Here is a 15,386-nt window from a genome sequence, read left to right as displayed (position 1 = left end):
GGGCATATAAAAATATATATATATATATATATATATATATATATATATATATTGGTGGGCAGTGGGCATATAAAAATATATATATTGGTGGGTAGTGGTGCAGCAATGTATATATTGTGGGCAGTCTGTGTGTCACATGTGCAGTGCAGTGCAGTGGCTACTCACTGTATAGTGTGTTGATATTGACTTTAGTGCTGCTTGCTGTGGGCGAGCAGGTCGGCAGATGCTGCTGCTGCTGTTCTCCTGCTCCGGGCAGTGTGACTGAGCGGAGCAGGGGGAGGGAGCAGGGAGGGAGTAGGTCGCCAACCCGGCTGTCTCTTCTTGCTGTGCAGTGGGCACAGTGTACGCTGTGGGGCGGGGTGGTCACCGGGCTGAAAGTGTATCACATACACACAGCAATGATGGCGGAGAAACCAGCCATCATCGCTAGACATGCTGGTAAAGCCCGCTCGCGTGGGACCTTATTAGTGATGATGCAGGAGCGCGCATCATCGCCAATCTGCCATTGGCTGGCCCATACACACTAGCCCATACACACGACGCAATTTTAAAATCGCTCAAAACCGCCAAAACGAGCGATATTCAGCTGATAATCGCCTAATGTGTATGGGCATTTAGGACAAGTCGGCCTAATGTATGGGGGCCTTTAGCGGTGGCGCGATGGCTGTTCAGCAGCGGCAGCGTTAAAGTCAATTGTCTGTAAGCTTTATTTGATTATAGTGGGGTTAACGCTTTCCTTCTAAACCACCCTGAGTGGGTGCTCAGAGGGTGGCCTGTGTGTTGCCCTATAATCTTGCAAGTAACCTGATGTTTAGTGAAATCATAAACAGTGCAGGGTACAATGTAATAAGACGTTTATTCTGCAATTAGTACAACAAATGCTGGTCATACAGGTGATACACTGTTGTGCATGCCTGGATGGAGAAAATGGTGTAAGTGGGGGGAGGGGTTAATTGGGTTCCCCGCCAGGTGTACCCAGGGCAAGGTGGGCAGCTGGGCGAAGATAGTCTGAAGCAGTGAGTGATGTGAATGATTAAATATTTTCTGTAAATCTCTGCGGAATATGTGTGCGCTATATAAAAGAAACTGTTAATATATAAATAAATATATACCAACATGACTGCAGTGTGCAGAAAACCTTTATCTCTAATCAGTGGAATTCAAAGGGTGCGCTCCAACACATCACTATCACCAGATGTATTGGCCCTATGCTAGGTTGTGTACACTACCTTCATAGGCATCAATTAAATATGCAACATGGAAATAACTCCACTAATCAAAGCCTGTTGGTTCCCACTACTAATCAACAGAAACAAATTGATATTTTTGAATAACATCTGATATGTTGTGATATTACTGATTTGTTTCAAGGCAGCGTTGGCATAGAACATTTTTGAATGCCTGTAAAAGCTGCTCCTTCACAGTTTATCCTCTTTAGTGGCTGATTGTGAATACATGTATTCCTAGAGATCAGAGCTATAAAAATCAAGCATTGGGACGCATTCTGATGGCTTGATATGTATTGGTAGGCAAACCCAGTGGTTTACTTACAAATCCAACAGTGGTGGAACTGCACATGTGCAGAATTGGTTCTACATGATCACTTGCAGAACCCCCCCCTAAGCTGCAGCATGGCAATCATTGTTTTCGGGTGGCGCAGGGGCAGCAGCATGAAACGCTCTACAAATTGGGGGCATGTCACCTCCTACTTTTTAGGTTTTCTGAGCCTGGGATCTGCATCATTGGACACAGATGTTCTGACAGAGGAATTCCAAAGGTCAGTCAGCTTTGGCTTACAGATATGTCTGAAGGCTATGACTATTATGACCGATCGTTGCGATGGTGATCCGAAACTGCGTATTCTGATTCAACATTCTGATTACAAATTAATACAGGACCTCATGCTGGATTAACATTACAGTTGTATGGTGTTACAGAGCCCCTTCCATGTGGCTGTGCAGCACCGTCCATATCGGAGTCAGGCGCTGAGTTAGGAATAAAGTAAGAAAGAGCCACCCAGGAACACCCAATACATTTCTGAAACCATGTGCCTCAATCGCTTGCAGGTTTATAAACCAATGTAGAATAAAAGTTATAGTTATATCAGTGTTCAAATATGTTGTTATAAATCTTCTACCCATCTGACCCATATTGATTTATTGTCTGTAGGAGAGTTTTACAAGCATTTCATTGGAGAATCAAAAGCTGAAGGAACAAGCAGAAGGCATAAAAGAGATTATAGTCTATTTTGAACAAGAAACAAAGAAACTAGAAGATGTGAGTAGCCTGAAGGGGTTGGGCCCGGGATACTGGCAGTCAAGATGCCGGCGGTCAGAATACCAGCACCAGCATCCCGATTACCATAATTGTGACACATTTAAGCAACATAAGTAACCCTCATTTTTACACTACCCCTAACCTTCCCTTCCCATAACCTAATGCTAACACTCCCATCTCGCAGCCTAACCCTATTTCTTCCTGCAAGCTAACCCTAACCCTTTCCCTCACCCGCAGCCTAACCCTAACCATCTCCCTAGTGAGAAACCCTAACACTCCCCAGTATACATTCTGGGATCAGCATTCTGACAGGTGTCGGGATTCTGATGCCTGTCTTCTGACTGGTGTGGATCGTTTGGTCTACAACAACTAGGTCGACAAGCATTGGATCGAGACCACTAGGTCGACATGGGTCTAGGTCGACATGACATTAGGTCGACAAAAGCATTAGGTGGACAGTCAAAAGGTCGACATAGGGTTTTTCAATGTTTTTTTTTTACCCGAATGTTGACACAGTCGACATGGACACAGTTTTAAGTGCACCGATTCGCTTGCAATGCTTCGGACACGGTGCCTCGCTACGTTCGGCACACTATTTTATTCTCCCACCACACCTTAGTGGATGGTAGGACATGAAATACCGCCTGTCGGCACATGTCGGCTCAAAAGACAGTGAAAAACCCCATGTCGGCCTTTTGACTGTCGACCTAGCCCATTTCAACCTAATGCTTGTGTCGACCTAATGTCATGTTGACCTAGACCCATGTCTACCTTGACCCATGTCGACCTTGCTGCATGTCAACCTAGTGGTGTCGACCCAATGCTTGTTAACCTAGTTGTTGTAGACCTAATGACCGTATCCCCTTCTGACTGCTGGCATGCCAACCTTTGTGATGCCAACTACTTCTCAACTGAACACATTATGGCCAATTCTAATGCTTGGAACACTGAGTGACTTGTTTCTATATTGTAAAACTTGTGTTCAAACAATATACATTGCCTAAACACAGCCATTTTGTTCGCTGAATTATTGTTTTACTTCATATGATGTAAGAGTGTGGTTGTATCTTCATCATAGAGGAGGGCATGACTATACCCTATGGGGGGGGGGGGGGGTATAACACACCGACAGTCGGGATTCCGAGAGTCATTAGCCCAATGTCGGAATCCTGACTGCGGGGACTCAGACAGCGGGGGGAGCACAATTAACCAACTTGCGTGCTCGCTGCGATCGCCACACTGCAGGTACAGTGGCTCGCTACGTTTGCTACCTATTCTATTCTCCCTCTATGGGGGATGTCAACCCCCATGAGGGAGAATAGCCGCTGCCCATCTGTTGGGCTTTTAGCAGTCGGGATTCCGACGCCAGTGTAATGACTGACGGAATCCCGACTGCCGATCAGTCATCCAGCACCGCCCTATGGGGAGGCATGCACTTCCTCTTTTTCCCTTCCACTTCCTTGCAGTCAGGTTTGCAGTGCCTCCACAAGAGTGGCAGATTCTGTACTTCCCCAAATTACCAACTGTAGGAAAACATTTACTATACCTTTGGAATTCCCTTCTGCATTTCCCTGGCAGCTGCAGCTAATATTCCGCGTGGGTGTTCAACCTTCAGATATATTTGTAAGGATTTTACATATGCTGTTCACGTTCTAACATATACGAGGATTCAAAAGCTTTTGTTCAACTAGATGGATTTTGTAAAATGAGAACATTCCCTGTTATTGGGTGTAACATTGTGTGAGATTGGCTCATTTTATTATGTTCTAAATATTTTAGGCATGGCTCATTTTACAATACACTACAAAAAGGCTTGAAAATTGGTTATGGCCAACTCCACCACTTGTCTGTTTTAGATGTTTCAGTCAATCTAGCCCATGTCGTTCCTTTCATGAGTTATTCCATTCCAAAAAACAATTATAATTTTTTCGAAAAATAATAAATGACAGAAGAAAGAACTAATGTTCCCTTCTCCTGTCTCTGCTCAGAGGGCCTTTTTCAGAGATGCACTTTATTACAGCCAGCCACATCTGTGACTTATTACAGAGAAGCAGCAATGATAATGAGCAAATGCTAGTTTCAGGCCTCCATTTGTGTAGGTGACCCCTGGATGCAGCATCATCCCCTGTGATTCTAAGCAATCCAACCTCTGTGCATAATTACGTTCACCATCAACATTTGTAGCTGTAGTGCCTTTTTTCTGAACATGGCCTATATGGCTGTGACTGCATATAAGATTGCAGGGCAAGGTGACAGGGGCCGAGAGGGGGTGAGGCAAAAGGGGCTTGAGGTGATGAGGGGGAAAGAGGAAGTAAGGCCAAAGAGGAGCAGGTGGGGAGGAGGCAGGACTCATTCTCACCAGCAGTGGTGTGCTCCCCGGCTCCCAGGGAATGCTACAGTGACGGATCAAGGGAGTGAGGGCTCTGCATTCCCAGGGACCCGCACTGGCCGCAGGGCTCTCCTAATTCCTCGCCCCCAGGCTCCACTGCTCCCTGGCCATGCTGCAGTATAGCGCGTCCCCACGACCGACTTGTTTTGGAAAATTGAGTCCCTGGCACGCAAGTTAAAATATGTGCTAGATTGAGTATTTGTGTTTACTGGAGTTGTGGAAGGGTCAGGGTTACACACAGACTGGAAAAACTGAATAGATGGTGAGTGAGTTACATATGGATTAGCAGCTGGCCAGCAATCGACAAGATTTTCACCAGCCATTTGTAGACTTGTACAGGGTGGGATTACACTCTGCAATTTCACACAGCAGCGATGACATCTGAATAACCACAATGTTTATTGTATTACAATAAATTTGTAGTAAACTGGATTATCATATTCCCACATTTTTCATAGATTTGTGCATCTGGAATGGAGAGAAAAATGGTCTTCAAGGGAAAAACAAGCGACAACATTATCAGAAATGGACTGAGTGTCAAACATCGTATAAGATATCCTGTCACTAGTGGAACCGCACTTATCACCTTCGAGGAAACAACTGGTGAGGATTATTGAAATGGGCAGAGAGTAGTGTATAATTGGCAGATTAGCTGATACAGAGAACAGACACTTTTTGAAGTGTTATTTTGCATACACAGTACATACAAAGTAGCAATAGATCAACATATTTTACAGTATGAATTTGGAAGAGTAAAGAGCCATATAAGTAGCATAGTTTGTTTTAGCCTTGTTCATGGTTACTGTATATTTGTTACTAACAAAATGCAATCACCTTGTGCTTGTCAGTTGCTGCAGAAGTGATTGCCCAGAAGAACCACAAGATAAAGATTGAAGAGTGCTCGATACATGTGAAGGCTGAGCCTGTTGAGCTTTTAGTATTGGATGCTCTTAGTGTAAGTAATGGTGTGCTTTCTCTTCATAGTCCACAAATGGATTTGAACATTAATAACTTTATTGGCACCCACCCATCTATAACTGTCACACGAGTGCTGGCCCTAATTTAGTGCCCATTATTGTTTTAATAATTTTATTACAAAATAAAATTTCATATTAATTTCTCAGCAACTTAATTCTATCACACTAATCAGAGATTGTAGAGCAATATTGAATACCCAAAATATGTATATTATATTAGGAATTCATTTCAAGTAGAACTGAAATCATTAAGCTCAATGTGATTGCTTACAGAGCTACCTGTAAAGGTCCATACACACTGGCCGATTTTGCCCAGCGTGTATGGACAACGATGATGGGAAAAATCTATTGGCTGAAAATTGCTCAGTGCATACGAACTGAGCATTTTTTGCCTGTTTTAGCTATTTACCCAAAGGGTGGATGGCTTTCCATGGCAGGACACTAAGGAAAGCCATCCACACTGTTGCTCATCTGCTGGTGATTCCAGCAGTTGAGCGGCCGGTCCAGCAATGATGTCTGTCTAGGATTTCTCATGGACAGACAATGACCCTTATTCTGGTTCACTTGCAAAGGCAAATTCCTTCTCAAATGGACAAAACCATGTGCACTGCAGGTGGGGCAGATGTAACCTGTGCAGAGAGAATTAGATTTGTTTGGGGTTTTACTATATTGCAGTGTAAAAATAAAGCAGTCAGTATTTTCCCTGCACAGAAACAAAATAACTCACCCAAATCTAAATCTCTTTGCCCAGGTCACATCTTACCCCCCTGCAGTGCACATGGTTTTGTCCATTTGAGAAGGAATTTGCCTTTGTGAGTGAACCAGAGTAAAGCAGCCCATACACGCTGCGATGCCAGGCTGTCCGTTCTGTGCTTTGAGGTGCGCGCTCCCGCGGCACCTCATCGCACAGTACAAAAAGTATGTGCTTGCACATACTTTTTGTACTTAGGTTTCATCAAATTACATCGCATTGCATGCACAACGGATGCACATGCAATGCAATGCAATGTGATCCATGCTATTGAAGCCCACAACGCACGCCCGCATCGGGACGTGTATGGGCTGCTTAAGGGACAATGTTACACACCTTGTGTAACAAAATGTATGCAAGTAGGAACTCACGCTGTTCTGGCAGCTTCTGAAGACCCAGCTCCTCAATAAATGGACCTGTGAGCATGACTCAATAAATGTAACTTTGGCATGCAATGCTAAAGTTCACATAGTTGAGTGATTATTTTAAAGTACACATGCGTGAAAATTGTGAAATCATCAATGGCGCACAGAGTGTACTTACAAGGGTGCGATTGAACAGAAGGTATATGAAAAGTGATGGGAGGTGTTTTGTAGTGCATGGAAAAAAGGGTGGTTCAGTGCTTGTATAATGGGGGTGTCACAGGTGTGTAAGTTAAAGTGGCTGCATTCTCAGAAGCTTGGCTGGTCACCAAGGAGGCCATCAAAAGAGAAACTGCACCTGCCAAAAAGGGGGTGCAATTTTGGATGGCGAGACCTGTGGTGTGTGTGAGGATACACCAATCAATATTACAGCGTGGGTAGTTGCTAAAAGGGGACTGTCTTTGTGCATTTGGGCATACGGATGTATACAGGGGAAGAAGTTTGTAGACCATTTGCATAGACTCCCCAATACAAAGTTTACATGCTGAAACTATTATAACAGTAATGTTGGTGACAAACTTCAGTAATATTGAGAGTAGCATCAGATGACTTTGAAAGCATTGTGGTAGAGGTCACTCAAGTAATTCCATGCCACTTTTGAGAGCAGAAGGTCATGTGTTTTCTGTCATTACAGATGGATATGAATGTGAGTACCCGGAAGATCCTAGTGTCCAATCTTCCAACCTCCGTTTCAGTGGATAATCTCCTGGACAAGCTGGAGCTGTTTTTTTCAAAAGTCAAGAATGGTGGTGGAGAGGTGGACGAAAGAGAGTTTATTCCTGAGTTCAAAAGTGCAATGCTTAGTTTCCTAGATGAAGGAGGTATAATAAATTTAAAGGATATTTATAACTCCAATCATTAACTAAAGGTGTCCTGATGTCTGAGTTTTAGGAGGAAGAGGGAGCAGAGACATTACTATACAATGTGACTAATTCCCTCGGCAAGAAAGAGCATTATCCCCCCTCCCCCCCTGCATATTTTGAATAGGGATAGCACAGCCCCTTAATCACATGATGCTATACAGTAGTAGAACCCCTTATACACTTTATGGTACAGAGTAGTATTGTCCCTCCTACACATTGTGCCATATAGTAACAGTGGGGCAGATGTATTAAGCCTTAACAAGAGATAAACGCAAGGGTAATAAAGAGAGATAAACGTCCAGCCAATCACATCCTAACAGGCTGTGTTTGAAAAAAGTCAGTAAGGAGCTGATTGGCTGGACGTTTATCTCTCTTTATCATCCTTGCATTTATCTCTTGTTAAGGCTTAATACATCTGCCCTCAGTGTTCCTTATACCTGTCACACAGTTATGACTTTTGCAAATTATACCAGTAGTACCTACTTAATAGAAGAATAGAATGAGAGCGGCAGTTAGAGGGAAGTAACTGTGGGGGCTGATATGTGCACTGATATGTGCAGGCCAGGCAGGATGGCATATTTCCCCAGGCCAAGCTCAGAGATTTCACCCCGGGTACATCAGGACAACTGCAGTATGACAGCATCAGAGTGAATGATCCGGGGTGGATGACATAAAGGGAGGTATATGACTGTAGTAGCTGCCTATCAGCTTGAAAGGTGATGCATGCACAGCTACCAGTCTTCCCTTGCTCACTGCTGCTCACTCCTCTCTGCTGCTACCTGATCTCCTGTGTCCTATAAGTCATGTTTGCAATATACATTGCAGATGGCACCTGGCAAAGAGATTATAGTCATGGCCAGTTCCACCCCAAGTGCATCCTAATTACAGCCATGGGTGAGAGGTACATGCCCTAATGACTGAGTAGATGAGAAGCATATGCCCTGACAAATGTATCAGTATTAGCAGGAGGCGAGAGTCGCCTTATTATACGAACATTCTGAGTAGGCCTGATTCTGAGTTGATAATAAAGTCAGAAAAGGCATGTAAGTATGCTGCACTGCAGATGGGCCAGATTTAAAATCTGAGAGGTGTCTTGTAAAAATAGGTTCCACAGCTTTTCTGTGTTACCATCGGACACTCAGAAACCCTCAGGTACTCAGAATGTCCAGTGAAAACATGCTGATGAGGCCAGAGGGATCCGTGTCCAAGGTCTCACCACTGGTTTTGGCACGCCCAGAATAAAGGGTTTGAAAGGCCTCTGTCCTCTGGGACAATTCCTGTCACTGCTCTCAAATGCTAACAGCACATCCCAGCCCCAGATCTGCACATGTGCAAATGTGGATTCTGCACCAGTGCAGATATCAAATCATTGGAGATTGCAGTAATATTGAGTTAACATACATCTCTGAATCAGGACTCTAGTCCTTTTAATGGATTTATTTGCTCTATCAGGAGTTTAAATAACAATTTTAAGTAGTTTAAAGAGGGGAATTAACTATACATGTGCTGTATTAGGGAGATATCTGCTTGATGATGTATGTCTATTATAGCATTTGTGCCATAGGCTGGGTGACAGAATCATGCTTCTCATATAACTTTATTACTTCTCTACAGTTGCTCCACGCTTGGTGGAAAAAAAGCACTTTGCTGTGCCTTTTGGGAAATCTACTCACAAAGTCCAAGTGTCACCTTCATTAAATGGCAGCCTTAGAAACCACCAGGTAAGCCTTCATTAGCTATATACCTTTACAGTAAGTCTCTATATGTGCACATACACTACAGCCATTCACATGCGATTTGGTTACTTTTTATGCGATTGTGGTAATAAAAATGGGACTGCGCATTGCATCGGAGCCTGAGGAGGGCACGAGCTGCAGGTGACATGTGTCGCATCACCAGCCAAGTCAGGCAGGCTTTGCTGGGGTCATATGCAATATATGGTATGCAAAAGGACCACATACGATATATCGCATGCAATCCCGGGAGGCAGGAAATCGCCCTTGTGTGTGTACACAGCTTGTAAAAACAAGTTGTCACTATAGCAATAACATAGTACAAACAAATATGCAGTGTTTCTTATGTGCTTCATTTAATTCTTCTGATATTTATTTTAATTCTTATTGTTATGTAACAGCAAGTGCAGCCATTTTACCTGCATCCTGCCACTTATCACAAGCATACCAGTGTTTACTAACGCTGTATGCTTAAAGAAAATCACAAAGGGAAGCTCTCCCTGTAACAGCTGTCCTTTGCAATAGAATGACTTCTGAGTTTATGACCACGCTGCTCATGCCACTGGGGGTGCTGGGAGGGATCTGATTGGATCCCTCTCAGGGGAAAAACAGTGACGCCCACCATATTAAAGCTTCTTAATGTATCACATTCCAGAGCATGTTACATTTGCGGTAAGTGGCCAAACCCCCAAAAGCTGTATTTTCAGAGGTTTGACCCCAAAATATGCTTTATTGCATCATGCCCTCTGTCCGAAAAAACTATTTAAATAACATAAAGAAGATTTGTATTCACCGAGGCTTCCCTCTTTCCTTCTACAGTACATAGATATATTTTTATGTATAGTATATAAGATCTAGACCGCCAATAGCATTTGTCTCCAACATTGCCAAGGTAGAAAATACAATTTTCCTGGCAAAGGGCTTAAAGTGGTCCTGGAAAGGTAGTGGAACTCATACCCCCCCCCCCCCCCCCTCCCTCGCCAACCATTGGGCAGAGCCAGGGTTAGTGCTAAGTTGTTCGGCACCCTATGCAAAATATTAATTTGTACCCTACCTCTCACACTTTGTACAAATCTACGGTGCACTGCAAAGGCTCACGGTGTAAAAAAACAGTGTGGTCTCACAAGAAAGGGGCATGGCCATGCCATAGTACCCCCAATACAAATTATGCCACACAGTAGCATAATCTTATTCTCACTATACTGCACGTAAACCATTATTCAGGTCACAGAGTTGTATTCCTTATATAACCAATTCCCACAGTAGTAGTGTCCCTTACACATGATGTCCACAGTACTAGTACTACTTGTACACACAGCTCTTCCTCCTAACACAGCTCTCCCCACTTCATGTTATCCCTCACACAGCTATTTCCTGATACAGCTCTCACTCTGATACAGTTTATCCATCACATAGATTTCTCCCCATTCATAGAGCTCTCCTACCTCAGATTTCTCTCCTCATGTGGCATTCCCATATAGCTCACCTCACCTCATGTCTCTCCCTTATGCAGCTCTTTCTCTGCGTGGGTCCTATGATGTCTCTCTGAGGGGTAAATTTACTAGATGGGAATTCTATTCGAAATGTGATGTTGCCCATAGCAACCAATCAGAATCTATCTATTATCTTATAGAAGGTGCTAAATAAATAAATAGAATCTGATTAGTTGCTATGGGTAACACCTCATCTTTAATAGAACTCCCATCTTAGTAAATTTAACTCTCTGAGTCTCGTCTCTTCTCTTCGTGTTGGTGGATTCATTTCCAGCAGCATCAGACATATGCACAATGATGATCTCATTGCGTCCTCCCATCAATGCCTAGGGGAACTGCAAGAGGCAGGGCTATGGGAGGGCCTTAGACTGTCTAGTACACAACATCTATTGATGGAAGAGATGTGGTAGTGGGCAGCTTATTCAGTCAGTTAGCACAGTGTTGTGTCCTGGTAATGTGGGCCGGCCACATTCCGCCACCAAACACAACCGACAGAACACAGTTCCGCTCCGATCAGGCCCACAGTTACCCCCGGATTGGCAGTTATAGCAGTAGGAAACTGTTGGGGAAAAACAATGTAATAACAGTATCTTGTGTGCTGTTGATTTAGAATATGTTCATTCATGGGGTTGATGCACCTCCAAGAGAAATTAAGTGAAGACGTTGCCCATACAACCAATCAGATGCTCTCATTTTATAGTCTGTGTCAGATAAATGACAGCTAGAAGCTCTTTGATTGCTGTGTTAAACCTCTTTACTTTATCTCTCTCGAAGATTCAATACATCTGCCTCCTGGTGAGAAACAGGAGAGAGAAACTGCCTATTGTACCAGTTCAACAATATTTACTTTGCTATGACAATTTTAGATGAAGCATTTGGAGTGTAACCGGACAGTGTTACTCACCGGTATTCCTGATATCATCGGTGCAGAGGAACTACAGGATCTATTGGAGCTCCACTTTCAGAAGTCTGGTGAAGTGCAGGCACTACTGTATTGTGCAGAAGGACAGCACCATGTAGCTCTGTTTGAGGACGATGAGACACCAAACACACCGTAATTCACTGTACAAAATAAAATAGTCTCACTGGGTATGATTCTGGCTTTCGTTGGTGGTTTATATCCTTTATAAACATATCTCTGTATATGCCCATGTTATAAATTGTGTATTTGATTAATAATGTTAATTCAGCATGGCCATAAAAGAAATGTCATGTGTTCCCATAGCCTAGCATAACCATTGAGCTTATCACACATGCACATATAGCACACACATAGAAACATTATTACAGTATATATTTATCTGAGCATAAATCTCTGCAGGAATTATTTGGTAATAAGAGGTGCTGCAGCAGCAGCTGTACACTATTACATTTCTTACTTCCCATAAAAATATCTTATATAGCGAGGACTATAGATACTTGTATTCTTTCCTTCAAATTACAATGATCGTCATATTTTAAGGATATTGCTCTCATTGCATACATGTTTAATCATTTATAAATCTGTTAAACAATGAATTACTACAACATTAAAGCAAATTTGAATTAACATATAAAGTTTCTTGTTACATTTATTTAATATATATATATGATCTGTTTTTTTAGCTACTTGTTTACCATGTATGTAAAGGGCCTAATTCGTTTTTGTACTAAAGCATGTGCAATTTGTGATTTATCAGCCTACGTACTTGCTAATCATCGCAAAGATTCTGCTAAAAAAAAATATAGACACCAGCCGGTGCCATCAGAAAGACCTGCAACTGTGTAAATATGCGCATTATCATCATAATATGGGGGAGCATCGACTAATCGAGTGAGTCTGTAGTCACGCAGACTGGCCACAGCTGTAGCGACGCTGGTATCATGTTTCTCTACATGCATGATCGCAGCTGAAGGCTGGAAACGGCCGAGCTGCTAGCAGCATCACAAAGGTGTTTACAAACATGACTTAGTCCCCAAATGCGCAGATAAATTTTACCAACAGGTAAATCAAAATCAAGTCCCAACACAAAGATATATCGATGGTTATAGTTATCTATTGTGATCATGGTGGCCTGACATCACATACAGTATCCTAAACATAGTATTTGTAAATGCGTAGAAAGTGCAAAAACTAAACATAATAGAAGCAAAGCGAAGATAAAACTTCATCCACTTAATCAACTTTTATTTGATAAAAATATTAGGTACTTTACATACGTACGGTTGCGGAAGGAAATCGCATTGCATGTCCCGTTTTAGTGCCATGCGATGTGATGCGATGCAATGCGATGCAATCTCAGTAGTTTATATGGATGGATATGCATAGAGCACTGATAGATTACCCTATCTATGCTTTGTGAATATGCTTAAGCTACGCAAATAGCGTAGTCAGTCAGAACTGGCGTAAGTGCTCCTGGTCACTCACTCTGAGGTGATTTGGTGTCAGTGATGGATGCTACTCAGAGCTGTTCCAGTATTTCAGTGACCGGTGTGCACAGAGCAGGCATGGCAGGTGAAATATAATACAAAGGATTAATAAAACCGCATCTTAATTCAATAGTATGTGCCAGCAAGCATAGTCTGTGTGATTTAAGCATCTTCATGTGAAGGTACACTGCCTGGGTTTTCACAGCCTACCAAATGAAACATTTCCTCCTTAGTACACTGACTCCCCATTCCAACAACTATTACTAACCTTATCTTGCACTTACTATGCCATTTAGTGTGCTGAGTCTAGCTGAACTCCATTGATGAGGTTCAAACTCCTCACCAGTCTGAAATACGCTACCTTCGATGATCAGAGTATTTGCTTCAAACAGCCAGGCTGGAGATCAGAAATGCGGCAACACACGGAATATGGTCAAACTCAACAGAAGTTTCTGATCTGTGAGTGGCTCTTTTATAAGCTTTATTTATACCCCAATAAAACAGGATATAACCTTCATATTTAGTATCAAACAAATATGATTGATTACAGGCAGCAATTAAAAGGTATTCATTAACATATTCAAACATACAACTGATCACAAGGACACAATGGCATATATTCAATGCCGTGGGCGAGCAGTGACTGCGAGCAGGACTTTTTGCTCGCAGTCACCGCTCACCCTGTCAGTATTCAACTGACCCCCCTCATACGCAAATTCCCCCTCGCTCCGTTTTTTGAGCGAGGGGGAATTTGCGAATGTGCCTCCAAAAACTGCGATAATCGAGGCTAATTACAGCGAGTTTGCTGCACTAGCTGCGGCTCTCGCAGTTTAGGGGAATCCTCACCGTTCTGTGATGGCGAGGATTCCCCCGGAACGTTGCATAGTGTGAGTGGCTGGCGCGGGGGTTAAACTGCGAGGATCACTGGTTTTCTGTGATCCTCGCAGTTTAACCCCCTCGCCGGCCGCTCGCACCGGCATTGAATACGTGGTAATAAATCAACTATTTCCTGGAGCTAAAGGGTCTTCTCAATACAGAATTACAAATCATATCAAAGGACAGTTCCTTGGGCAAGGTCAACATCTGCTGTTCAATAAGTAGGTTTAGTCTGGTTCCTTATCTCATTCCCGGATGCCTGGATATTCTTGTATGGAATGCCCAGGTGGTTTCTGAATGTCCTTGTCTTTCCAAACCTCTGGAATGTGCTTCCTTTAGCAGAATATATCTTAGCATATAATATATATTAAAGGATACTGTAAAATGCATTTCTTGGATAAAAGTTAGAATTAATACATGACATTTGCCTATACTCTATCACCACTGATCCACCTCTCTTTAGTTTTTATTCCTTCTGGTGACAGACCTGGCTCCTGTGTCATTTGGTGCCAGCAGTAGCCTGGACTCTTGCCTCCTCCCCCTGCAGCAGCTGGACCTAAGCATCCTCCCTCCAACATCAACTTGGGCTCCAGCTTCTTCCAGTCCAGCTGCAAAAGTTGGACTCATGGGACATGCTGAGGGTGCTGCATTGTAAGCCAATCAGTAGGCCATTTTAATATGCCATCTGCAATACGGCACCATATAGTGTAATGAATGAAGGGATGAGCAATTTTTCCATCCTGCATTGCATTGTCCTCATGTGTACACACAGTACAATATGTAATTTCATTGGCCACCATATTGTCCCAGGCGCCCACCAACAGGACTGAAACATAGAGCAGGGTAGGCATTTCTGATTTCTGATGAGCTGTGAGCTCTCTGGCGAAATCATCTGAGCACTGGGCCGGCTGAGTACCCATCTGTGTCCTATTTGTATAAGATTGAATAGGATAAAATATGTGTTTTGGTACAGTGGTTACCTTGCCTGCATACTCCCAGTGCCTGCAGTGTTATTTTAAGTACCCCAGTACCACTACCATCCACATGCTACATTCTTTTGTTTTCGAGGGGGGGGGGGGGGATACACTGACTGGTCATGGTCCTGCCTGTTATTATCAGGGGTGTACACATACACTAAGGATGGCTTGATGGTCCTATAAGGTCTAAATCCACTTCTGTTCCTAATGTCTCCCAGT

The 15,386-nt window shown here is 43.1% G+C and overlaps 1 protein-coding gene across 1 annotated transcript in view; it reads left to right on the top strand.

Annotated features, from left to right (window-relative positions):
* Positions 1-12,445, top strand: part of IFI35 (interferon induced protein 35) — a 77,623-nt gene extending 65,178 nt beyond the window's left edge. The window contains exons 6-11 of the mRNA XM_083147551.1: positions 2,170-2,277; positions 5,125-5,269; positions 5,515-5,621; positions 7,451-7,637; positions 9,294-9,400; positions 11,772-12,445. Of these exons, the coding sequence (XP_083003677.1) occupies positions 2,170-2,277; positions 5,125-5,269; positions 5,515-5,621; positions 7,451-7,637; positions 9,294-9,400; positions 11,772-11,963 (846 nt within the window). The 3' untranslated portion in view covers positions 11,964-12,445. The remainder of the gene's footprint in view (positions 1-2,169; positions 2,278-5,124; positions 5,270-5,514; positions 5,622-7,450; positions 7,638-9,293; positions 9,401-11,771) is intronic.
* Positions 12,446-15,386: the final 2,941 nt, after the last annotated feature.

This window comes from Crinia signifera, chromosome 6, assembly GCF_055691185.1.
Source record: "Crinia signifera chromosome 6, ASM5569118v1, whole genome shotgun sequence".
Classification (NCBI taxonomy): Eukaryota; Metazoa; Chordata; class Amphibia; order Anura; family Myobatrachidae; genus Crinia; species Crinia signifera.
Note: the sequence above shows the minus strand (reverse complement) of the source record. Positions and strands in the feature narration are given on the sequence as shown.